Genomic DNA, 27,703 nt, shown 5'->3' with positions numbered 1-27,703 from the left:
AATTACCATGTCTGATACATTGAGTGTAAAATTACAGTTTATTTGTACTTCACTGGTGGTCCAGTGGGCAAGACTGCATGCTTCAACTCTAGGGCGTGTGGGTTCAATCCCTGGTTGGGGAACTAAGATCCTACATGCTGTGTGGCACAGCCAAAAAATAAAAAATAATAAAATTATAGTTTATTCAAACAATTACATGTTTATAACTTGATTTTTATTTAAAAATATAACAAGCCTGGAGATTAATTGTAAAGAATATATGGGTTCTTGGATTTTGTTAGTTTATGAATAACAAGTAAAATTTTCAGTGGAAAAGAACTCAGCATTATACTAAAACTGAAGTTTCACATTTTCTGGATTCAGAATACTTTTGTGTAGATTACTACAATTTTAAACATTTCAGGAAAAAAATAATTTTTGATTTGTGACATTTTAAAAGAATGTATTCTAAGAGTATTTAAGATTATGTTGAGATGGTACTTCTTTGCCTTTCTCCAGCCAGAGTGATTTATTTAGATTGAGCAGCTAAGTCTGACAATGCGCTTTTGTCAAATAGCCCTTACATGTTCACAGAAAATGTGTTGTTTAGGTTTATTAATTTATTACTAAGTATGTGCCTATCCTATATGTATAATAATAATATTATTATATTTGGTGTTATTAAAAGATGTTAGTACAAATAAATGAGACACTGTCAGTCTTTGAAGAGTTAGCAGTCCATTAGAGATGAAACAGATATGCAGGTGACAGTTTCAGGGTAGATTATGGTAATTCAAGAGGAGGTATAGAAAAGTGCCATGGTGATATTTCACAGGCCAGGTGAAATGAGCCACCAGAGAGAGAGAGAAGTTAAAGAAAAAAAACTGAGAGAACTGAGGCAGGGGAAAGAGGTAGGATCAAAAGTGCAGAATAGAGGGTTAACTTTGAAAATAGAAAAAGATACACCCTCTTTTACTATTGAGGAGAAGAAGGTAAACTCAGACAGTGACAGGATATTGAGGTGGAAGGGAGATGGAAAATGAGGGATGATTTACATTAGGTTTCTCCATTTTTCTCATTTTTCATCTGAGGATGAAAAATTTTCATTTCCATCTGAGAGGAAGACCGGGATAAGAGTAATAATAGTGGCAGCATTTACCATTGGTTGAATTCTTACTATATGTGCATGACTAGCTGCTTTATTGTATATACTTTATATCATAATTGATAAAAGTAAGTAGTATTATGCCTGTTTTAGAGATAAGGGAAATAAATTCAAAACTATTTAGTAATTTTTGATTGCAAAGATCTTGAGCCTTTTATTATCTCATATTGCCTCAAAGATTTTGAATGAGATGGATTTGAGGTTTTGAGTAGAGTTAGTGAGTTTTGACATAGTTACCTTTAAGGGATTGATCAAAATAAATAAAATATTAATAAGCTTCTTGAGGTCAGATTAAAGAGAGTAGATACACGACTCATAGCCTGTCTCAGGAAGTCCAAGATCAGAAGTGAAGAAAATGGAAGATTGTATTATTTTTCCAAATAATATCCTTTCAATAAAGCACCCATCTAGATAAGAGGGAGTAATAACGATATTTCTTATGACATGGCTTTCTGTGCAAGGATGCTGGAGAAGGTGCTTCCCCTAGGGGAAACAATAACTCTGCTTCTTTCTCCAAGCCTTTGGTAACCTCTGATCTGTTTTCTGTCTCTGAATTTGCCTAGTCTAGATACTTTACTTAAGTGGAATTATGCAGTGCGTTCTTTTGTGTCTGATTTGTTTCACCTAGCATATTTTCAAGCTCATCTGTGTCGTCCAACATATAGCTGTATGTCTGCGTCACAGTTTGCTTACCCATTCATCTGTTTGTGGACACTTGGGTCGCCTCCACTGTGACTTGGGCACCAGTGCGCGTAGTTCTTTGGAGTGTGTAACCAATTGTGACGTTGCTGGCTAAAACAGCACCATTTTATTATGGCTTTGGAGGTCAGAAGTCCTAAGCTACACTCCTTCCAGAAGCTCTGTGGAGAGAATTCACTGCCTTCTCTTCTCTAGTAGCTTCTATAGGCTACCTGTGTTCCTTGGTTTATGACCTCTTCCCCCATCTTCAAAGCCAGAAGTAGAGTGTCTTTAGCTCTGTCTGCCTGTCTTCCTCTCTCTCTCACTGCTGCTTCTCTTATCACATCTTCTCTGACTCTCCTGCCTTCCTCTATTTCTTACAAAGACCATCTTGTGGTTACACTGGGTCCACTCAGATAATCGAGGAGAACACCCCCATCTAAAGACCCTTGACCTGATCCAGTCTGCAAAATCTTTTTTACCATGTAAGGTAACTATTCACAGCTTCTGGGATTAAAATGTGGACATCTTTGAGTGGCCAGTTTGCCTGCCACAGTACTTTATCCTAAATTAAATCTGATTAACTGTATCATAGGTGACAGTTGGAGACCAGAAGTTGTATAATGTTTTATAAACTTAGGTAAGAAAAACCAAGGCATTTTCTTTAATGTAAAAATTATTAGACAAATGTTAAGCCTTGCTCACTTTTTAATCAGAGAGCAGATTTCTTTCATCAGTATTTCTGACAAATGTTCATCTACCTTGAGCTTGGACTCATCCTTTGACAGGGAACAGTTTTTAATGCATCCTATTCTGCTGTTGTATAACTGTGTTATCTATACTCTTGAATTCTGCCCTTAGCAGTAACACAGATTAAAATGATTTTTCTCATTTTCTAAAAATGAAAGCTTTCCTAGAAGTCATTGCCCTAGTCTAAGTTTTCATCTTTTGACATTTATTATAAAGTGATTTATTATAAAGGGCTTCCCTCATAGCTCAGTTGGTAAAGAATCTGCCTGCAGTGCAGGAGACCCCACTCGGATTCCTGGGTTGCGAAGATCCACTGGAGAAAGGATAGGCTTACCCACTCCAGTATTCTGGCCTGGAGAATTCCAGGACTGAATAGTTTTTTTTTTTTAATTTATCTATTATAAAGTATTTATTATATTAGTACATATATTTAAAGTATATAGATTTATTATAAAGTATTATAAATTGATAATTTATTATAAAGTAATATAACTGTGGCTGTCATTCGTTAAGTATTACAAGTAATATAATAGTGATTGTCACTCATTAAGTATTATGTTCATTAGGTATGTTAAACACTGGTATAGATTACCTCATTTAATCCTTATAACAACCATATGAGGCATTATTTTTTCTGTCTGTAGATCAGGGATTGAGGCTTAGATGTTACTTGACAAGAATCACACATATCCATAAGCAAATATCTATAAAAGTGAGCAGAGACATCCTCCTATCCTTTGTACTATATTCCTTTTGTTTTGTCTTCTGTGTGTAAAACTCTAGACTATACTCAGTAGAATCACTAAAATTGAATAAAATATTAATTTGTTCTCAAGAAATTTATCTTATAGAGAACATGTATGAAAATGTAATAGAATAATCATAAGTATTACGAGAGTCCATAGGAATTCAGTGTAGGGAGATGTCATTTCTAGCTGGGAAGGTCAGGGAAGGCTTTGAAGAAAGTGGAACTTAAACTGGACCTTGAAGCTGGGTAGGATCTAAATGTGATGGTAACAGGCAGTGTGTGTTCAGTATGGAGAAGGAGTGAAAGCTCAGACGGCAGGAAGAAATCTGCACTGAAGGTTTCTGATTTCTTCAGTTTCCCCATCGTGTCATGTGGTTGCTAAATCTTTTATCATTTAGTCATCCTCAGAATTAGTATTATAGTTCTACAGACTTTAGTGCAGCCCCTTCCATTACCATTGGCTTGTTTTTATTATTTTTGAAATTTTATTGTTGGCTTTTATAATTTTTATAATTAATAAAGATAAAATGACATCAGATTAAATTTTTTTAATATAAGGTAGTATTTTTCTGATAATATTTAACTGTTCTGAAAGATTAAAAATTTTTTAATTTTAAAGCAACCAACTCATCTTTTAACCAGACAAGAACTCAGTTTTAGGAGGATTTGGTTTTAACCTGTTGATTGAGTTTGTGTTCGGTTTAACTATCTTCTTTTTACCTGAATAATGTTCCCTTGATTTTTTTCATTCAGATGATTTTTCTCCAGGATAATATCAAGATCTTTTTGGCAACTGAAAAAGCCAAATAAATTTATTAATTCAACCTAATCTACAGTTATGAAGTGGCATTCCAAAAATACTGTCAGAAATTCTTAGCAGCAAATGTTTATCTATTCTGTGGGACTTATTAGTGCCATGGTTGATATTAGGAAGTTATATTCTTAAGAGATCATGATCAGGCATCATTTTCTTTGAGATGAGGACAAAAGATGTTGAAAGACCAGGGCACCAGTGAATATATCTGCTATTTTTTAACAGTTGAAGAATCTTGATGTATTGAAACAGTGCTAGTTTGGGAAAATATTTCCAGATGAAGTACCAGTATTTTTGGGAGAAGCCTCAGAAATTCACTGAGGGACAGGCCTCACATAAAGTTATCATCAAAACAGAGTGGAGCCTTGAGCTTGGAGGAAGCAAAGATGCAGCTTTTCCTCAGTTGTCCCAAATCCAGGTTCATCTGGCACCAGTCGACTCCACCATGCCAACTAACTTAGACCCCAACGATATCAGAGTGGTGTATCTGAGGTGCACCAGTGGGGAAGTAGGTGCCACGTCTGCCCTGGCTCCCAAGATCGGTCCTCTGGCTCTGTCTCCAAAAAAGGTTGGTGATGACATCACCAAGGCAACTGGTGATAGGAAGGGCCTGAGGATTACAGTGAAACTGACCATTCACAACAGACAGGCCCAGATTGAGGTGGTACCTTCTACTTCTGCCCTGATCATCAAAGCCCTCCAGTACAAAGACAGAAGAAGAAAAACATTAAGCACAGATGAAATAACACTTTTGATGAGCTTGTCAACATTGCCTGACAGATGTGGAATCAGTCTTTAGTAGCTAGAGTATTCTCTGGAAATAAAGAATTAAAGAAATCCTGGAGACCGCCCAGTCTATGGGCTGCAGTGTTGATGGCTGCCACTTTCATGACATCAACCGTGGTGTGGTGCCCAGCTAGATAAGAGCTGCAAAGAAAAAAGAAAAATAAAAGACTGTTTGGCAACCAAAAAACTAAACAAAAAATAGTGGAACAATTACACATTTCAGACTCCACAAGGCTATTTTCCTTTTGAACTTATGTTTATCGTAGGATTATTCCTAGTATTCTTATTGCTATCATTATTGTTTTAAATTTATTGCATATTTTACTGTGTGGACTGCATTATTATGCACTGGCCAAAGTTCTTTTATAAGCGTCAGAGTGGAAATACCAACACTGATACTGATTTTTCTCGGTCTTCCTTCATAGGATGTTTTAAATAGTTACACAGGTCATTGAAACTGCCTGGAGCACTTCTAGAGCCTCATGAGCATGGTAGAGGATATATTACTCTGTTCTTGGTGGTCTAGAAGCAAAAAGTCAGACACTTAATAAGAAAGATGGCTTTCCTCTAGTGTTTGGTTTGGCAGACGTCAAAGTACATGGCTTCTAAGAGACTCTGACTACTGCGTGCTGAGGAACTTCCCTGTCCCTGCCCTTTGGTGCCCGTAGGGGGCTTTGATTGCTGCTGTTTTGGTGTCTGGGGCAGAGAGCCATGCATAATTAGTGAGCCTATGAGAATACTAAGTGACATTTTAATTAAAATTTCACTTTTGTTAAATGAGTGAATAAGCAATTGATCTTTTCACCAAGTGGTAACCCAGTAACAAAAATTAAGATTTTTTAAAGGTAGTATCCACTTTATTTTTATTCATTACCAATAGAATTTAGAATATTAATATGTTGTGTTTGTTTCTAAAAGGCTGCTTTAAACACAGATTATGAGATTGTGGTTTTCTCCCTTCTTCCTTACAAAGCAGGTTAGTTCCCTACATGTCACTTTTTTGTGTTCTTTTTTTCTAACAAATATAAAAGATTTCCCCAGTTATCTTATATTTTACATCTTGCTTGAAGCAAAAAACTAGACTCCATTACTCTTTCAATTAGACCCACTACACAGCATTTTTGGCTTAGAGCGGTGGCAGGAGAAGCCAGGGTCAGATTTAATGAGCACTGGGGAGAAGTAGAGAGGAGACTGAGAAGGTGTTTTTTAGAAAAAAGGGAGGAAGAAAAGGGAGTAATCTAAAAATAAATACCTGTGTTTGTCTTGGGACCACGATAGACGTAGCACCATTACCTGAGTAGGGGTGACCTGAACTGGGAATAGACTGCCTGAGGTGATACGTTCAGTTTTGAAGATGTTGCATTTGGGTGCCTTATAGGACTTGTAGGTGAAAAAGTGAGTAATTGAAGATAGAGATATGTTCCTGAGGAAGAAAAATTGGCTGCTTATTTAGGTGTGGAAGCACTTAGCAGGGAGACACTACTGGGAAGAGAATGGAATAAGCTGAGAAGAGGACCACAGGCAAAGTTCTTCTACAACATAAAAAGGGCGGACAGAGAAAGAGAAGCCCTGCCCTCTAGTAGGGTGGCCACGGGCTGCACATCGCTGTTTAAAGTAAATTAAAAATTCAGTCATGTAAGCTACCCTTCTTGTGCTCAGTAGCCACATGTCATTAGTGGCTACTATCCGCTCTGGTAGTAAAACATTTCCATCATCACATAAATTTCCTTTGGACAGTGCTTTAAGCAGACTTAAGAAGGAGCAACTGCAGAGATCAGCAGTGAACTGGACAGCAGAATTCACGCAGTTAGTGTTCACCATGATGAAGTCTTGCAAAGAGGTAGAGACATGTAGGAATCTTAAAACGTCATCTTTGGATTTGACAGTTAGTAGTTACTAGGCACTTTTTAAGAAATTTATTTTATTGAAGTATAGTTGATTTACAATATTGTGTTAATTTCTGCTATACAACAAAGTGATTTAGTTATATGTATATATATTCTTTTTCATTATGGTTTATTACAAGATATTGAATATAGCTCCCTGTGCAATACAGTAGTACCTTGTTTATTTATTCATATACTAGGGACTTAAAGGTTTTAAGTAAGTGATACAAGGAAAGAAATTGCTATGGATAGAGTTGGGCAGGGGAAGGATAAATGTAGGCAACTTTTTAAATAGAAGCTCTATAAGAAGGTGTGTGATTAAGAGCTTAGGCCCTGGAACCAGACCATCTGGATTCAGATCCAGTTTTTTTTTTCAGTTATGTTACTTTGGGCACATTATTTCCTTCTGTGCCAGTTTTTTTTAGCTATAATATGAAGATAAATAATAATAAGCCATTGCATAAAATTGATGTTGAAAGCAAGTAGATGTATAATTCAGTAAGGGCTCAATAACTAGTGTTTATTATGAGTATGAGCATGATGATGATGTGATATTAAATAAAAGGAAGGAATGGATAGAAGAGGAGTTCAAGTCCATTTATCAGCTAAGAGAGAACCAGTAGGACGGGAGTGGTAAAGTACCTAAGGAGAAGGTGGGTGTTGGTTTTCAGAGCACTGATAAATGAAGTAGCTTAGATAGAAGCCCTCTCCTCCTCCACCATCACATTTTTCTTTTTTTTAAATGTTGGGGAAATGGGACCGTGAAGAAGTTAAAGATAAGTTATAGATAATGGATATAGATGATAAGTTTTTAGGTAGAAGGGAAGGTAAGAAAGCAGTCTAGATAGGATTAGGAACAGAGATAAGTAGGAATGTCCTTGTGATATTGGGGAAAATGAAACCAGGGAATAGAATGCAGTAAGAAGTCTGGGAGTAGTGTTTATTCATCCAGATAAATAAACAATATAAGAAGGATTGGTAGCAAAGAGTCATAATTCAAGCTGGGAACCCTGACCTGAGATAAAACCAGGATAACAAGTTTTACTGCAGCTTTTCAGGGACGTTGTGTGTTTCCCAACGAAGCAGGAAACTGCTGCCATTACCTGGCTCACTGAAGGGTGAATAAGGAGCCTGTGACTAGATGATGAGGCAAGAGAGAGATGGAACAGACAAATGTTTGCAGATCTTTGTAAACAAAAATGTTGCTATGATACTGTAATTGTAGAATAAGGGCTTTTTGGTTTTCTTGGTCTTCAGAGTATTCCTGTTATGTGATATTTGCAGAAGACTTGATCTCAGTAGCTCACAAGTCATTTTTCTACAATTAAGAAGAAAGCTAAAAAAAATTTATGTTAATAGAAACTTTCATCCTGATAAAGTTAATTCAACAAACGTCAACCATTTATAGAAATCTTATCATGCGTCACTGATGTGCAGTTATCTACATAAAAACAACCAAAAAAAGTAAAACATGTACCATTTCCTGGTACATGAATATACAATAGCAGTGAAAATTGTTCAGTTCAGTTCAGTCACTCAGTCGTGTCCAACTCTTTGCGACCCCATTAATCACAGCACACCAGGCCTCCCTGTCCATCACCAACACCCAGAGTCTACTCAAACGCATGTCCCTTGAGTCGGTGATGCCATCCAACTATCTCCTCCTCTTTGGTCCCCTTGTCCTCCCACCCGCAATTTTTCCCAGCATCAGGGTCTTTTCAAATGAGTCTGCTCTTTGCATCAGGTGGCCAAAGTATTGGAGTTTCAGCTTCAGCATCAGTCCTACCAGTGAACACCCAGGACTGATCTCCTTTAGAATGGACTGGTTGAATCTCCTTGCAGTCCAAGGGACTCTCAATCTTCTCCAACACCACAGTTCAAAAGCATCAATTCTTCGGTGCTCAGCTTTCTTTATAGTCCAACTCTCACATCCATACATGACTACTGGAAAAACCATAGCCTTGACTAGACGGACCTTTGTTGACAAAGTAATGTCTCTGCTTTTCAATGTGCTGTCTAGGTTGGTCATAACTTTGCTTCCAAGGAGTAAGTGTCTTTTAATTTCATGGTTGCAGTCACCATCTACAGTGATTTTGGAGCCAAGAAAAATAAAGTCAGCCACTGTTCCCCCATCTGTTTGCCATGAAGTGATGGGACCAGATGCCATGATCTTAGTTTTCTGAATGTTGAGCTTTAAACCAACTTTTTCACTCTCCTCTTTCACTTTCATCAAGAGGCTTTTTAGTTCTTCTTCACTTTCTGCCATAAGGGTGGTGTCATCTGCGTATCTGAGGTTATTGATGTTTCTCCCAACAATCCTGATACCAGCTTGTGCTACATCCAGCCCTGTATTTCACATGATGTACTCTTCATATAAGTTAAATAAGCAGGGTGACAATATACAGCCTTGACGTACTCCTTTTCCTATTTGGAACCAGTCTGTTGTTCCATGTCCAGGTCTAACTGTTGCTTCCTGACCTGCATACAGATTTCTTAAGAGGCAGGTCTGGTGGTCTGGTATTCCCATCTCTTTCAGAATCTTCCACAGTTTGTTGTGATCCACACAGTCAAAGGCTTTGGCATAGTCAATAAAGCAGAAATAGATGTTTTTCTGGAACTCTCTTGCTTTTTCTATGATCCAGTGGATGTTGGCAATTTGATCTCTGGTTCCTCTGCCTTTTCTAAAACCAGCTTGAACATCTGGAAGTTCACGGTTCATGTATTGGCTGAGGCCTGGCTTGGAGAATTTTGAGCATTACTTTACTAGCGTGTGAGATGAGTGCAATTGTGTGGTAGTGTGAGCATTTGGCATTGCCTTTCTTTGAGATTGGAATGAAAACTGACCTTTTCCAGTCCTGTGGCCGCTGCTGAATTTTCCAAATTTGGTGGCATATTGAGTGCAGCACTTTCACAACATCATCTTTTAGGATTTGAAATAGTTCAACTGGTATTCCATCACCTCCACTAGCTTTGTTCGTAGTGATGCTTCCTAAGGCCCACTTGACTTTGCACTCCAGGATGTCTGGCTCTAGGCGAGTGACCACACCATAGTAATTATCTGGGTCGTGAAGGTCTTTTTTGTATAGTTCTTCTGTGTATTCTTGCCACCTCTTCTTAATATCTTCTGCTTCTGTTAGGTCCATACCATTTGTGTCCTTTATTGAGCCCATCTTTGCATGAAATGTTCCCTTGGTATCTCTAATTTTCTTGAAGAGATCTCTAGTCTTTCCCATTCTATTGTTTTCCTCTATTTCTTTGCATTGATCGCTGAGGAAGGCTTTCTTGTCTCTCCTTGCTGTTCTTTGGAACTCTGCATTCAAATGGGAATATCTTTCCTTTTCTCCTTTCCTTTTGCTTCTCTTCTTTTCACAGCTATTTGTAAGGCCTCCTCAGACAGCCATTTTGCTTTTTTGCATTTCTTTTTCTTGGGGGTGGTCTTGATCCCTGTCTCCTGTACAATGTTGTGAACCTCCGACCATAGTTCATCAGGCACTGTGTCTATCAGATCTAGTCCCTTAAATCTATTTCTCACTTCCACTGTGTAATTGTAAGGGATTTGATTTAGGTTATACCTGAATGGTCTAGTGGTTTTCCCTACTTTCTTCAATTTAAGTCTGAATTTGGCAATAAGGAGTTCATGATCTGAGCCACAGTCAGCTCCCGGTCTTCTTTTTGTTGACTATATAGAGCTTCTCCATGTTTGCCTGCAAAGAATGTAATCAATCTGATTTTGAATTTTTAGCAGATGTGTTATAATCATCCATTCCGTGAATAAACTATAGCATCAGTTCTGATTATGCATCTTGTTTTGTAGTAACATAGAATGTTTTTATAGCCATAAGTGATGCTCTTTCTGGATTTGCATTATCCCAGGTTCCTCCTGTTTTATGGTGACACACTTGGAAGAAACCACCTGTTCACACACACAGACACACACACACACAGACACAGACACACACACAGACACACACAGACACAGACACACACAGAAAGACACAGACACACAGACACAGACACACACAGACACACAGATAGACACAGACACACACAGACACAGACACACAGACACACACAGACACAGACACACACAGACAGACACACACAGACACACACACACACACACATAGACACACACAGACACACAGACGCACACAGACACAGACACACACACACAGACACACACACACACACACACAAACACAGACACTAGTAGAAGCCAAGTTTTCCTAAAGATTTTTTGGCTGTTATTTGTATTAGATATGCCCCACAGTTGCCTGACTTTTTGTGAAGTTCACTTGGAATTTGTGTTGCTTATCAAGGTAATGTAGTGACAGGCACAGATATTATCGTTATTTCTTGTAGGACATCTGAAATTTATCATAATTTTGATTGCCTTAAATTTACTGCCTTAAATTAAAAATCTGAAAAAAAAAACTTTTCCTTATTGTATAGGTTTAACTGAAGTTGTAGTATATAATGTGGCTGCTCATTACAGATTAAAATATAGTAGATATTTTCCAGAATATAGCTGCTTAGTGATGAAAAATTGCTTTCGCAAACCCCATGTTCCACAATTTCTCATTCAAAAAATTTTTATATATTTTTGTACATACACAGTTCCACTAGAGGTTAACTCTCTTGTTACTTGCTTTGTAGCAGCATGTCAAGTGGCCAATTAGATAGGTGAGATTGGCTGCTATAGCCAGGGAAACTCACAGGGCAGTAAGATTTCTCCTGTCTGTTTTGTTCTACAGCTGCGAATTCATCTTTGGTTTTGTTTAATTGAGGTGAAGTGCGTATTACATAAAATTAACCATTAAAAGCAAACAATTCTGTGACATTTATTACATTCACAGTGTTGTTGCAGCTACTGCTTTTATCTAGTTGTAACATTACCCCAAAAGGAAACCATTAAATGGTTGCTCTCCTTTTTCCCTCCCCCCCAGCTCCTGGCAGTCTGTGATCTGTCTGTGCTGGTTGAGCCCTTCTGGAGATTTCATTTAAATGGAATCATACCGCGTGTGACTTTCTGCGTCTCACTTCTTCACTTAGCATAATGTTTCTGAGGTTCACCTGTGTTGTAGCATGTATCAGTACTTCATTCTTGTGCCCGAATAATACGCCATTGTGTGACTATAACACAGTTTGTTTTTCCAGTCATCCGTTAATGGACATTTGGGTTGTTTCTACTTTTTAGTTATTGCGAGTAGTGCTGCTATGAACATTCCTGTCCGAGGATTTGAGTATCTGTTTTCAATCCTTTGGGGTATATACCTACAGTGGAATTGATGGATCATGTAGTTAACCCTTTTGAAGACCCACTAAACTCTTCCACAGCAGCTCAATCATTTTCCATTTCCACAATCAGGGTCAAGGATCCCATTTTTTCCACATCCTTGTTACACTTGTTATTTTCCCTTTTTTTCCCTCCTGTTAGAGCCTACTAATGGGTTGAATAATATACATTTAAAGTAACCTCTCTGTATTCATTTTTCCAAGGAAATAGTGTTAGAAACCAAATCTTTACTTCTTTTTTCTTCAACAGTATCTTTGGGCATCTCCCTCTGTATTACAGTTAGAATGACTTATGATATGAACAATGGGTTGTAATAAAGTATGTTTACACCTGAACCATCTGATTTTTTTCTTTACACACCTTGGTGGTTCAGCCCTCACTCTGTAACCCTAGACCCTATTTAAAATCTCCTCTCCCTCTTTGCCACACTAGAACTCTGAAAGCACTTTGTACCTTTCTTACCGCAAATACCATAGTCTGCCATGCTTTGCTTGAGGGCAGTGGCAGTTTTTTTATTTATTTACTACCTCTCAGACCTGTGCATTTAGAAGAAAAATCTGAGATCACTGAGATTAGAAAAAAGAACTTTTTTTTTTTTTTTTAAAGTATCATGGTTTCCTTTAGATATAACTAGATCCTGAAGAGATAATTAAAATGTAAGTTTTAATTTTGAGGCCTCAAATGGTTGATCTGTTTGGAAAACATTAATATTACCTCTTAAATAAGGATTGCGTGTCTTTACTTAAAAGCTCGGTTGTAGTCTTTAATGACCTGTATGGGAATAGGATCTAAGGAGTGGACATACATGTGTATGCATGACTGATGCACTCTTCTGTACGGCACAAGCTAACACAACATTGTAAGTCACCTATACGCCAATAAAGTTAATTCAAAAGTAAAAATAAAGAAAAGGCACATGTATTTTTAAATTGCTTCAATCATTATGGACTCAATATGTATGGGATTCATATATACAAACTACTATACATAAAATGGGGCTTCCCAGGTGGCGCTAGCGGTACAAAACCTGCCTGCAAAGGCAGGAGACGTAGAAGATGTGGGCTCCATCCCCGGGTCAGGAAGATTCCCTGGAGGAAGGCATGGCAACCCACTCCAGTGTTTTTGCCTGGAGAATCCCATGGACAAAGGAGCCTTGCGGGCTACAGTCCATGGGGTCACAAGAGAGTCGGACATGACTTAGCGACTAAAACAACAAAAAAAGGACATAGATATCTATTCCCATTCATGCAGAAATGACAACAGGATTAGGGTAATGAAAAGACTGTCCTCCCTCTACCAAAAGATAATAATAATAATAAAAGCACTTCTGGACAGAATTTTAAAAAGCAGAAGTCAATTTTTTTTTAAGAGACAAATCACATTGGAGTAAATAGAAGGTATAAATTATTGCTTTTGTGTTTGGAAGGTTGGAAACATAAAGGAAGGTAGCATGTGATCTGGGCACTTAAAGGCATTGAAAAGCGTGAAACCTGTGCAAATCTCATAAGTGTGAACTATATTCATCAGGAGAGGAAACTTTTCCTGTTTGGTCCTTGACTACTGCCTGTGAAGAAACAACTTCCTGGGAGATGACAGCTTGCCAATTCTTAGGGAAAGTCGCTCAGTCATGTCTGACTCTTTGCAACCCCATACAGTCCTGAAATTCTCTAGGCCAGAACACTGGAGTGTGTAGCCTTTCCCTTCTCCAGGGGATCTTTCAAACCCAGGTCTCCCGCATTGCAGGCGGATTCTTTACCAGCTGAGCCACTGGGGAAGCCAAAAATTCTTAAACTTCACCTAACTTTCAGCTGGGCCTCCACTGTAACTGGTGTCCTTGGATTCACCTCTAGTGCACCTGCTTTTTTCTTTGCCTCTTGCTGTCTGGATGTGTCCCCAAAAGTTTACTGCAACTCTGGTCATTGTTGATGTTTTTCTTTTACTGTTTTAATATAAAAGTGGTAATTGTAAAAACCTGTATGTAAACATATATGTGTGCTTTAAGCACTCATGTGTCTACTGCTCTGGTCACAAAACAGTTATCATGTTCCAGAAGGCCGCTGTAGATCCATTCTGATCATGTGCTTCTACCAAAGAGGTAACCATCAACCTGAATTTGGTGTTAACGCTCACATTGCTTTTCTTTCCATATTTTTCCAGCTATGTATGAGTTGAATCATATATAAACATATATATATGAATATATATATATTCTCTGTCTGGTTTCTTTTGCTGAACATTATGTTTTGGGGATTCATCCAGGTTTGTACATATGTCTCTAATTCACTTTCACTGGATATGTAATCCCAGTATATGAATGCATCGCAATTTTTCTATCCATTCTGTTATTGATAGATGTTTCCATTATTTTTAGGCTTTTGCTATTACAAACATTACTGCTATAATTTTGTGATCTCTTGATACATATGTGTGAAAGTCTCTAGAGTATTTAATAGTGTAACTGCTGAACTTGTTACGGTGTTACTCAGTACTGTGGCCACAGCTAAAGTGGTAGTACTGACTAATACTGCTACCAACAACAGATGAGAATTTTAGTCTTGCCAGAACTTCCTGTTAACCAGCTTTGTCATTTTAGCCAATCTAGTGGGTGTGAAATGCTCTCTCGTTGGGACTTTATTGTATTTCCCCAGTTTCTAAGGAAGTTGAATATCCTTTCTTGTGTTTGTGGGCCATTGTGTTTCCTCTTTTGTGAAATTCTTAATTCATTTGTTTTGCCGGTCTTATTTTTCTATTGGGCTTTTAAAGTTGATTCATAGGAGTTTTTTGTGTGTTCTGAATACTAATCCTTTTTTATTTATATGTTTGTAATTATTTTCTTCTTTTCATTAATTATACATAGTCTTTTGATGAATGATGCTTATAATTTTAAAGTAGTTTGTATGCATGTGGTTAGTCACTCAGTTGTGTCCGACTCTACATGAACCCGGGACTGTAGCCCAGCAGGCTTCTCCGTCCATGGGGATTCTCCAGGCAACAATATTGGAGTGGGTTACCGTGCCCTCCTCCAAGGGATCTTCCCAACCCAGGTCTCGAACCTAGGTCTTCCGCATTGCAGGTGGATTCTTTACCATCTGAGCTATCAGGGAAGTCCAGGAATACTGGAATGAGTAGCCTATCCCATCAGAGGATCTTCACGACCCAGGAATCAAATGGGACTGTCCTGCATTACAATGGATTCTTTATCAACTGACCTACCAAGAAAGCCCAGGTCACTTGTGTGTAACAAAGGCAATTTTCACAGATTTTGTGTGCTGCATCTTATTAAATTTCTTATTCTGATTATTCACTTCAGTTCAGTCGCTCAGTCCTGTCCAACTCTTTGTGACCCCATGGACTGCAGCACGCCAGGCTTCCCTGTCCATCACCAACTCCCGGAGCTTGCTCAAACTCATGTCCATTGAGTCGGTGATGCCATCCAACCATCTCATCCTCTGTCATCCCCTTCTCCTCCTGTCTTCAATCTTTCCCAGCATCAGGGTCTTTTCCAAGGAGTCAGTTCTTCACATCAGGTGGCCCAAGTTTGAGTTGCAACATCAGTCCTTCCAAGGAATATTCAGAACTGATTTCCTTGAGGATTGACTGGTTGGATCTCCTTGCAGTCCAAGGGACTCTCAAGAATTTTCTCCAACACCACAGTTCAAAAGCATCAATTCTTTGGCAGTCAGCTTTCTTTATGGTACAACTCTCACATGCATACATGACTACTGGATAAACCATAGCTTTGACTAGATGGACCTTTGTTGGCAAAGTAATGTCTCTGCTTTTTAATATGCTGTCTAGGTTGGAGAAGGAAATGGAAACCCAGTCCAGTACTCTTGCCTGGAACATCCCATGGACGGAGGAGCCTGGTAGGCCACAGTCCATGGGGTCATGAAGAGTCGGACGTGACTGAGTGACTTCACTTTCACTTTTCACTTTCATGCATTGGAGAAGGAAATGGCAACTCACTCCAGGGTTCTTGCCTCGAGAATCCCAGGGACAGGGGAGCCTGGTGGGCTGCTGTATATGGACTCACACAGAGTCTGACACAACTGAAGTGACTTAGCAGCAGCAGCAGTTAGATTGGTCATAACTTTTCTTCCAAGGAGCAAGCATCTTTTAATTTCATGGCTGAGTCACCATTTGCAGTGATTTTGGAGCCCAAGAAATAAAGTCTGTCACTGTTTCCATTGTTTCCCCATCTATTTGCCATGAAGTGGTGGGACCAGATGCCATGATCTTAGTTGTCTGAATGTTGAGTCTTAAGCCAGCTTCTTCACTTCTCTCTTTTACTTTCATCAAGAGGCTCTTTAGTTATTCTTCACTTTCTGCCAGAAGGGCGGTGATATCTGCATGTCTGAGGTTATTGACATTTCTCCCAGCAATCTTGATTCCAGCTTGTGCTTCATACAGCCCTGTATTTCACGTGATGTACTCTGCATATAAGTTAAATAACCAGGGTTACAAAATGCAGGCTTGACATACTCTTTTCCCAATTTGGAACCATTCTGTTGTTCCATGTCCGGTTCTAACTGTTGCTTCTTTACGTGCATACAGATTTTATAGGAGGCAGGTAAGGTGGTCTGGTGTTCCCATTTCTTGAAGAATTTTCCAGTTTGTTGTGATCCACACAGTCAATGGCTTTGGCATAGTCAATAAAGCAGTAGATGTTTTTCTGGAACTCTCTTGCTTTTTCAATGATCCAGCAGATGTTGGCAGTTTGATCTCTGATTCCTCTACCTTTTCTAAATCTAGCTTGAACATCTGGAAGTTCAGAGTTCACATACTGTTGAAACCTGGCTTGGAGAATTTTCAGCATTACTTTGCTAGCGTGTGAGATGAGTACAATTGTGTGGTAGTTTGAGCATTCTTTGGCATTGCCTTTCTTTGGCAGTGCCCTTTGGCAATGCCCTTGGGATTGGAATGAAAACTGACCTTTCCAGTCCTGTGGCCACTGCTGAGTTTTCCAAATTTGCTGGCATATTGAGTGCAGCACTTTCACAGCATGATCTTTTAGGATTTGAAATAGCTCGCCTGAAATTCCATCACCTCCACTAGCTTTGTTCATAGTGATGCTTCCTAAGGCCCACTTGAGTTCACATTCCAGGATGTTCTGCTCTAGGTGAGTGATCACACCATTGTGGTTACCTGGGTCATAAAGATCTTTTTTGTATAGTTTCTGTGTACTCTTGTTGCCTCTTAATATCTTCTGCTTCTTTTAGGTCCATACCATTTCTGTCCTTAATTGTGCCCATCTTGCATGAAATGTTCCCTTGGTATCTCTGATTTTCTTGAAGAGATCTCTATTCTTTCCCATTCTGTTGTTTTCCTCTATTTCTTGCATTGATCACTGAGGAAGGCTTTCTTATCACTCTTTGCTGTTCTTTGGAACTCTGCATTCAGATGGGTATATCTTTCCTTTTCTCCTTTTCCTTTTGCTCATGTTCTTTGCTCAACTATTTGTAAGGCTTCCTCAGACAACCATTTTGCCTTTTTGCATTTCTTTTTCTTGGGGATGGTCTGGATCCCTGCCTCTTGTACAGTGTCATGAACCTCCGTCCGTAGTTCATCAGGCACTCTGTCTATCAGATCTAGTCCCTTGAGTCTTTTTGTCACTTCCACTGAATCTTTTTGTACACTTTCACTGTAAGGGATTTGATTTAGGTCATACCTGAATGATCTGGTGGTTTTCCCCTCTTTCTTCAATTTAAGTCTGAATTTGGCAATAAGGAGTTCATGATCTGAGCCACAGTCAGCTCCCGGTCTTCTTTTTGCTGTTTAGAGCTTCTCCATCTTTTGTCTGCAAAGAATCTAATTAATCTGATTTTGGTATTGACCATCTGGTGATGTGCATGTGTAGAGTCTTCTCTTGTGTTGTTTATAGAGTGTGTTTGCTATGACCAGTGCATTCTCTTGGCAAAACTGTTAGCCTTTGTCCTGCTTGATTTTGTATTCCAAGGCCAAATTTTCCTGTTACTCCAGGTATCTCTTGTCTTCCTAGTTTTGCATCCCAGTCGCCTATGGTGCAAAGGACATCTTTTTTTTGGTGTTAGTTCTAGAAGGTCTTGAAGGTCTTCATAGAAACGTTTAACTTCAGCTTTTTCAGCATTACTGGTTGGGACATAGACTTGGATTACTATGATATGGAATGGTTTGCCTTGGAAATGAACAGAGATCATTGTATCATTCTTGAGACTACACCCAAGTTCTGCATTTCTGACTCTTTTGTTGACTATGAGGGCTGCTCCATTTCTTCTAAGGGTTTCAGAATGCCCCCAGTGGTAGATAAAATGGCCATGTAAATTAAATTTGCCCATTCCTGTCCATTTTGGTTCACTGATTCTTAAAATGCTGATGCTCCCTCTTGCCATCTCCTGTTTGACCACTTCCAATTTATCTTGATTCAGTTCAGTTCAGTTCAGTCGCTCAGTCGTGTCCGACTCTTTGCAACCCCATGAATCGCAGCACGCCAGGCCTCCCTGTCCATCACCAACTCCCTGACTCTACCCAAACCCATGTCCATTGAGTTAGTGATGCCATCCAGCCATCTCATCCTCTGTCATCCCCTTCTCCTCCTGCCCCCAATCCTTCCCAGCATCAGGGCCTTTTCAAATGAGTCAGCTCTTTACATCAGGTGGCCAAAGTACTGGAGTTTCAGCATCAGCATCAGTCCTTCCAATGAACACCCAGGACTGATCTCCTTTAGGATGGACTGGTTGGATCTCCTTGCAGTCCAAGGGACTCTCAAGAGTCTTCTCCAACACCACAGTGCAAAAGCATCAATTCTTTGGCGCTCAGCTTTCTTCACTGTCCAACTCGCACATCCATACATGACTGCTGGAAAACCCAACCTTGATTCATGGACCTAATATTCCAGGTTCCTAGGCAGTATTGTTCTTTACAGCATTGGACTTTACTTCCATCACCAGTCACATCCACAACTTGGCGTTGTCCCTCTGGCTCCGTTTCTTCATTCTTTCTGGAGTTATTTCTCTGCTATTCTCCAGTAGCATATTGGGTACCTACTGACCTGGGGAGTTCATCTTTCAGTGTCTTATCTGTTTGCCTTTTCGTACTGTTCATGGGGTTCTCAAGGTTAGAGTCCTGGTTTGCCGTTCCCTTCTGCAGTGGACCACACTCTGTCAGAACTCTCCACCATGACCTGTCCGTCTTGGGTGATCCTACAAGGCATGGCTTGTAGTTTCATTGAGTTAGACAAGGCTGTGGCCCATGTGATCAGTTTGATTAGTTTTCTGTGATTGTTGTTTTCTTTCTGTTTGTCCTCTGATGGATAAGGATAAGAGGCCAATAGAAGCTTCCTGTTGGGAGAGGCTGACTGTGGGGGGAGCTAGGCCTCCTACTGACAGTCAGGGCCATGCTCAGTAAATCTTTAATCTAATTTTCTGTTGATGGGTAGGGCTGTGTTCCCTCCTTGTTGTTTGACCTGAGACCAAAGTGTGGTGGGGTTGATGAAGATCATGGGGGCCTCCTTCAAAAGGCCTTGCGCATGCACTGTTGTATTCAGTGCCCCTGACCCTGCAGCAGGCCAGTGTCTACCCACACCTCCACCAGAGACTCCTGGACCCTCAGGGACAAGTCTGGGCCAGTCTCTTGAGGGGTCACTGCTCCTTTCTCCTGGGTCCTGGTGCACACAAGGTTTGGTTTGTCCCCTCCAAGAGTCTGTTTCCCCAGTCCTGTGTCAGTTCTGTAATCAAATCCCACTGGCCTCCAAAGTCAAATTGCTTGGGGGTTCTCAGCCCCTTTGCCAGATCCCCAGGTTGGGAAATCTGTCGTGGGTCCTAGAACTTTCTTAACAGTGCGAGAATTTAATTGGTATAACTGTTCTGCAGTTTGTGGGTTGTCTGCTTGGCGGCTCTATGGTGGGGTTAATGGCGACCTCTTCTAAGAGGGCTTATGCCACAGGCTGTGTGACCCAGGTCTGCCACACACAAAGCCCCTGCTTCTGCGGCAGCCCACTGCTAGCTCATGCCTCCACAGGAGACACTCAGATACCCAAAGGCAGGTGTGTCTCAGTCTCTGTGGGGTCCTGGGTCCTGTTGCTCACAAGGTTTTGTTGAGCCCTCCAAGCATCTCTGGCAGGTATGGGGTTTGATTCTAATCGCGATTTTGCCCCTCCTACCGTCTTGTTGTCCTTTGCCCTTGGACGTGGGATATCATTTTTTGGTGGGATCCAACATTCTCCTGTCAGTGGTTGTTCAACAGCGAGTTGTAATTTTGGAGTTCTCGTATGGGAAGATGAGCGCACATCCTTCTACTCTGCCATCTTGTATGTCCTTATAAACATCTTGTTGGGCTTCCCTCATAGCTCAGTCACTAAAGAATCTGCCTGCAATGCAGCAGACCCGGGTTCGATTTCTGGGTCGGGAAGATCCCCTGGAGAAGGAAATGGCAACCTACTCCAGTGTTATTGCCCGGAGAATCCCATGGACAGAGGAACCTGGCAGGCTCCAGCCCATGTGGTCACAAGAGTCAGACATGACTTAGCGACTAAAGAGAGAGAGATAAACATCTTGTATGTTACATGCCTTAGAATATTCTATGTCCATAATCAAATTATCTAGGAAGAAAGTTTGTTTTTTTCACCCCAGCTTACTGTTTTCTTTCCTTATTTTGCTGACTAAGCCTTCCAATAGCTAGCACCCTTATCTTGTTCTTAAAGTGAGTGCATTTACTCTGTCAAGTTAAAGAAGCTTCTTTCTTTTCCTACACCTAGAATTTTTATCATAAGTGGATATTGACTTTTGTCTAAATGTTTTTCTCCATCTTTTGAGGTGAGTGTATGATTTTACCCCCTTACATTATTTGAATTTCTTTTAGCCCCTAACCAACCTTGCATTCCTGAAATAAGTCCATCTTAGTCACAATATTTTATTCTACTGGATTATTTTTGTTATTATTTAGGATATTTTCATATATTTATGATTTTTGTTTTTCATACTTTGTCAAGGTTTAGTATCAAGGCCTCATAAAATGAGTTATGAAGTATTTCCTTTTTTTTTAAAACCACACTCTAATAATGTTGTATAGGATTGCAATTCTTTTTTCCTTGAATTTTTGAAAGCAAGCAGAATAAAATAATCTAGACTTTTCATTTTCTTTTCAGGAACATTTTTATCTACTAATTCAATTTCTTCAAATGCTGTGGACTCTTGGGTTTTGTTTTGTTTTTTTTTTTTTTCTTTCTTGAGTCAGTCTTGATAAAGTTTCTAGAGAGTTATCTGTCTCTTAAGTTTTATTTTATCAGTTCACAATATCTTCTTATTAGTTTCTGTGACATTTTTTATTTTGCTCATTTGGTTATCCTTAAATTATTTGCTTCTTTTATTTTATTTTACCAGAAGTTTGTTAGGTTATATGATTCTTTTGAAAGAACCAAGTTGATATTTCTGTTATGTGTTTTCCCCCATTTCATTAATTCTTGATCCATTTCTTTCTTCTTTCTCAGTACTTAATCCTTGTATTTTCTGTACCATTTGATCATAGTACCCCATCCTTGCAGCTTTCTCTTCTCTGGCTTCTGAGGATGTTAGTCTTGAGGGAGCTTTTTCCTACTTTTTTAACTGCTTCCTCTGACTATTTGTCTTTACATCTTCTAATTAGATCCCCTCTTATCTTCAACCTTTTCTCTGTACACAGTCCCAGCCAATGGTCGTGCAAAAACAATATGGACTCTTTAGAAACCATACTTTGAATCTATGGGCTCTGTAGGAACCATGCTTTGAATCTGTGGGCTCTGTAGAAACCATACTTTGAATCTGTGGGCTCTGTAGGAACCATACTTTGAATCTGTGGGCTCTGTAGAAACCATACTTTGAGTCTTGAATTTTTATCTTTTCCTAGGCTGGTGATGGGCAGTATGATACTGTCTTGGGTGCTGGGCAGCAGGGGGAGGGGAAACAACCGATACACTTATAACCATTCAGCACCCATGCATCCATTCTGTTTTTCACTTTCATTACATTATTTATTAAGTTACATGCTGCTGCTGCTGCTGCTAAGTCGCGTCAGTCGTGTCCGACTCTATGTGACCCCATAGGTGGCAGCCCACCAGGCTCCTCTGTCCCTGGGATTCTCCGGTCAAGAATACTAGAGTGGGTTGCCATTTCCTTCTCCATTAAGTTATATGAGATAGTCAATATTTTATTATAAAACAAGCTTTGTGTTAGATGATTTTACCCAACTGTAGGCTAATAAAAATGTTCTAAGCACATTTAAGTTAGGTCAGGCCAAGCTGTGACATTCTGTAGGTTAGGTGTATTAAATGCATTTTTGACTTAGGTTATTTTCAATTTAGGAAGGGTTGTATCAGAATGTAACCCCATCGTTAATTAAGAAAGATCTATACATATATCCATTCTTAGTTAATTGACTTTTTACTTTACTAATTTCAACTACCCTTTCTCTATGAGTGAGTTTATGCAAAATCAGGAACCTATTCCTTGTCTTAGCCCTTCCACCAACTAGCTCAGATATTGTGAGCAATTCACTTAAGATTCCTTAATCTCTGTTTCTTCACCAGTGAGATAAGGAGGTGTGAAGTTTACCTCAGTAATACTGTTCTAGTGATAACCTTACAAGTTCTTTAGCTCTGACCTCTGTCATTCTAAATTCCTCAGGATGACTTGTCTTAGATGTTTTATTAGGGTTTCTGAAACTCAGTGCTGTGTCTTATGCTAATCTGCATCTGTAATTCAGCCTTCTCCCCCAACCTCAGTTTCCCTGATTGCTCCTTTGAGTGCTGCTGTTTTCTCAGGCACACATTTGGTTTTGGCTCCCAGCGTTCCTATTTTTCCATGCTGTCTTCATATTGAAGTCTGATGAGGTTATGCCTGTGTGTATCTGTTGCCTTCTCCTTTCTTTAGCTCAGAATATGTTTTACGAGAATGATTTCTATGCAGTATCTACTTTATTCTACCTCTCACATCCCAGTGGAGCCTCAGCACTTTAATTAAAAAAAAAAAAAAAAAAAAGGTGTGCCTTTGCATCTTAGATCTCTGGTTGTCTGAGTTGTTATCTCAGTGTTTTGATCATACCATGCTTTGGATACCATAACTTTATGCCACCCCTCCTTACCCCCAAGAGGAAGAGCAGAGAACTTAAATAGCATTACGTGTAGGCCACTGGAATAGGCTTTGTACACCAGAAATCAGTCAAACTTGTGCTGTATAGTTCTTTGTGATTTACAAAAAGCTTGTTATTTTTATGAGAACTCAAGAATGGAACCAGTGTGTGGAATTTTCATGGTCTCCTTAGAGTGAAACATTTGTTTCTGAAAGACTTCAACTGGTGATGTGTTAATCTCTGTTTTTCAAAATCTTATCTTCTTTTAGCCTTGTTGATTTATTTAATGTATCTTGAGCTTGTTTCTCTAATGGTACACAGTCTTAGAATCTTGACATAAGTAGTGATTTCCTGCATCGAGATGGAGACAGCAGCCATTGACAAAAATGTGCAACTTTAAATAGTGAAACTTCTGTTTGTGGCTTATGAAATTTAAAGTAAATTTTATTTCATACTAGTGTCTCACACTACTTGATGCAAGCATGTACTCTTAGTATCATTAATTATGTATATGTAAGAAGTTCTATATTTCCTATCTATGAGGAACTTTAGGAAAAACCAGAAGAGAACAATCACTATGAGATTTTTCAAGGAGGTGAAATATATGTACACTTTTTAAATAATTATCTCAAACCTTAAATAGTTCTTGTGAGTCATCTGATCTACCTAATTAATTCTATTAAAGTGATGCATTTGCTCAAAGTTAACTAGAATATATAATGGCAGAAGTTAGCCCCCTTTTAGAAATACTACCTTAAGTTTCTAGCTTGCTCTTTTCTAACTGGTCTGCTCTGTCAACATACACGGAGGCTGAGGAAGAGAAATTGAGATATTCCAGTGGTAGGAAATGGAAGCTCACTACCATGTTTATGTGACTCAATGATTCTCGCAGGTTCCCATAGTCCATTATATTTTATTCACTACAAAGCATTCTGGTTATTTCTAAATAATACCTAGACATAGTAATTTGAAAACAATGTAGTATGTTCTTAGAAAGTATTTCTGGGTAGTGGGGTGGTATGTCTTTCCATAAATTAGTCCAGTTCCTACGTTAGATTGCGGTATAAGTGGTTAAAGGCGCTGACTGACGTAACAGTTAGAAAATGATGATGACAGCAGGGCCCCTGCTAATTAGATGTATGCAGCAGTCTGTACATTAGTAAGATCATTCTGTTTATCTAAATGATTGCTTTTACTGTCGTTTATTAAAGCATTTTAAGAGTAAATTCATCTCAGTCTTGGCAAAGTCACCTGTTAATTTCTTCTGTCCAAGCCATGTATCGAGAAAGGAGAGACTGAAGAGAGCCTTGGTACTCCCGTAAGAGCTCTGTCTCTACCAGTCTTTACAGCAGTGTAATAACGATAATCTCTTCTTCAAGCCACCTTAGGTCTCATGTTTGTTCTGACCCCACTTGCTCTAATTGCTGCTTTCACTTTTGAACTAACATGATTTTATGATTAAATTTATTATTCATAGTTTTGTTTCTTAAGCTTTATCTGCATCCATGTGCGTGTCATGCAGTCCTGTCTTTAGAAGATAAATCATTTTACTGTATTTCTTCATCCTTTTGAATCTCTTTTCCTCCTTACAGGTACTTAGAAAAATGCTTGTACAAAACAGGTGCTTGATAAATGCACCTGTTTGAGAGAAATCTGGTGCTCATTCCAGTGTTTGTGTTTTCAATAGTTATATCATTTTGCTTGCTTCCTAGGCACACAAACCAATGGTCTGGACTTTCAGAAGCAGCCTGTGCCCGTTGGAGGAGCGATTTCAACAGCCCAGGCCCAGGCTTTCCTTGGACATCTCCATCAGGTAGGTGGTTCTGCTCAGCTGTGAGAGAGAGTGAAACATGGAGACATGGAATGCTAGGGCTTAGTAAAGTGACTTCAGCATGTGGGACTTTTAAAGTTGATTTAAATCTGGTGTTACCAGCATCTAACTGTGTCATTCTGAATGGTTGCTAGGGAATCCTTTACCTTAGTTGACTGTATAGCTGTTGACCCCACAGCTGTGTGATAAAGAGTTCCTTGTTATGAACAGATACATTTACAACTGGGTACTGTTTTTGTGAGTGTGGTCTGTGGTGACTCACTGAAAGTATTGAACAGTAAATTACAAAGTCATGCAAAATGACTTAACACCCATTGCCTGAGACCTGCTGTGTAAGGCTTTGAGTTCACAGCTCGTATTCCTTCTTTAAAGCAATTTCAAACCATTTACATTTGGGCAACCATTTAGAGGCTTTGCCTGACTGTGAACATCCTGGTTTGGGGTTCAGCTTTTTTACTTTTATATTATGTGAATTTCTCCTAAGTCCAAAGCGGGCTCTAAATCTATCATCCATATGTTATCATTAAAATAGACAGAAAAGGAATATAAAAACAAATATTGACTCTCCAAGAGTTTGAGGATATGGGAGTTGGTTGCAAATTGAAAGTAAATAAAACAATGAAAACATTTGGGAGATAGATTAGGAATGTGTCCAACTGCTTGATTTATGTTCACAGTTATGTGTTAAAGCATTACTTTGCACAACTTGTTGGTCTTTACCTCATATAACCCTCATATAACCTTAACCTCATGTAAACCCTAGAACTGGTTTAGTGTGCAAATTGTGCAGGTCAGCAGTAGTGATTTTGGTAGTGCCGATTGGTACTAGTGGTGGAGGTTCAATGAAAAACACATATGGACATAAAATAATAGATGTTCAATAATTACTTGTTGAACAAATGAATGAACGGATGGTAAAACTTACGAGTACAGAGAAAGAAATGATTAGCTCATCTCATATATTGTAAGATTTTTATCATAGGGTAATTTTTAAGCCACATTTTAAAGAATGTTGTTGTTCGGTCGCTAAGTCAAGTCTGACCCTTTGTAACTCCAGGAACTACAGCACACCAGGCTTCCCTGTCCTTCACTGTCTCCTAGAATTTGCTCAAACTCATGTCCATTGAGTCGGTGATGCCATCTTCCCCAGCATCAGGGTCTTTTCCAGTGAGTCAGCTCTTCACCAAATTCTTCTTCCAGGTGGCCAAAGTATTGGAGCTTCAGCTTCACCATTCCGAAGAGCAAACGTCTTTTAATTTCATGGCTGCAGTCACCATCCACAGTGATTTTGGAGCCCCAGAAAATAAAATCTGTCACTGTTAACACTTTTCCCTCATCTATTTGCCATGAAGTGATGGGGCTGGATGCCATGATCTTCATTTTTTGAATGTTAAATTTTAAGCCAAGTTTTTCACTCTCCTCTTTCACCTTCATCAAGAGGTTCTTTTTTAGTTCCTCTTTGCTTTCTGCCATTATAGTAGTATCATCTGCATATCTGAGGTTGTTGATATTTCTCCCGGCAATCCTGATTCCAACTTGTGCTTCATTCAGCCTGGCATTTTGCATGATGTACTCTGCATGTAAGTTAAATAAGCAGGGTGACAGTATACAGCCTTGACATACTCCTTTTCCAATTTTGATTTTGAACCAGTCCATTGTTCCATGTCTGTTCCAGGGGATCTTCTCAACCCGGGGACTGAACTCAGGTCTCCTGCATTTCAGGCAGTTTCTTTACCATCTGAGCCACCAGGGAAGCCCAAAGGATGTTGGGAGCTAGCAAATGGAGTTGTAAAGGGATGCTCTCACTTTTTATTTTCAACTTTCTATTTTGGAAACTTTAAAATCTATGGAAAATTGAATAACAATAGAACAGTTTTCATCCAGAAGCTCTTCATCTGGTATCACTAACTATTACCATGTTACCATATATGCTTTATGTGTTTGTGTTTGTACACATACATTTTGTGTATGTATGTACATGTCAACTTGGAGAAGGAAATGGCAACCCACTCCAGTATTCTTGCCTAGAGAATCCTGTGGACAGAGGAGCCTGGTGGGCTGCTGTCCATAGGGTCGCACAGAGTTGGACACGACTGAAGCGACTTAGCAGCAGCATGCATGTCAACTTGTCCCATTATTCTGTACTGAATTTGATCATTTGATTAAGGTAGGGTGTCAGATTTGTCTACTATAAAGGTAACTAACTTTCTTCCTCATAATTAATAAGGAGGTACTGTAAGACTTGTGTTCCTCAACAAATTTTTACTGAGAAACATCATGATCGAAATAAATTCACAAAGAAACTTTAAGTTCAGGAAGTCTTGATGCTGTGTGCTAAATCCAAAATGGAATTATCATGTTAATGATAAATTTTTTCAGTCTTCCAAATTTGAACCCTGGAGTAATCTGTAATTTTTTTCCCTTAATTTATGTCCAGTCAGTTTCCAGGACCCTGTGTAGTACTTTTGCAATACTTTCCATGTTTCCTACTTTTAATTCCCACTGCTGCCATTCTAGGGTAGGTTTCCATTTACTCAAACCTAGTTTATATAACAATCCAGTTGTTTTATATAGCGTTCATCAATTTAGATTTGACTGATGTTTCATCACAATTAGAACTAGAGGGAAATACACTGTAAATAATACTGTATTCTTCTAAGTGCATCATAGTAGAAGGAACATGTATCATTA

The 27,703-nt window shown here is 39.1% G+C and overlaps 1 protein-coding gene across 4 annotated transcripts in view; it reads left to right on the top strand.

Moving 5' to 3' along the window:
• Window positions 1–27,703, top strand: part of POU2F1 (POU class 2 homeobox 1) — a 195,722-nt gene that overhangs the window by 115,125 nt on the left and 52,894 nt on the right. For all 4 annotated transcript variants that reach the window (XM_043450202.1, XM_043450207.1, XM_043450222.1 and 1 more), the window contains one exon: window positions 24,894–24,994. In XM_043450202.1, coding sequence (XP_043306137.1) covers window positions 24,894–24,994 — 101 coding nt within the window. The remainder of the gene's footprint in view (window positions 1–24,893; window positions 24,995–27,703) is intronic.

Source organism: Cervus canadensis, chromosome 2, assembly GCF_019320065.1.
Source record: "Cervus canadensis isolate Bull #8, Minnesota chromosome 2, ASM1932006v1, whole genome shotgun sequence".
In the NCBI taxonomy this organism is placed as follows: domain Eukaryota; kingdom Metazoa; phylum Chordata; class Mammalia; order Artiodactyla; family Cervidae; genus Cervus; species Cervus canadensis.
This window is presented reverse-complemented; position numbering and strand designations above follow the sequence as displayed.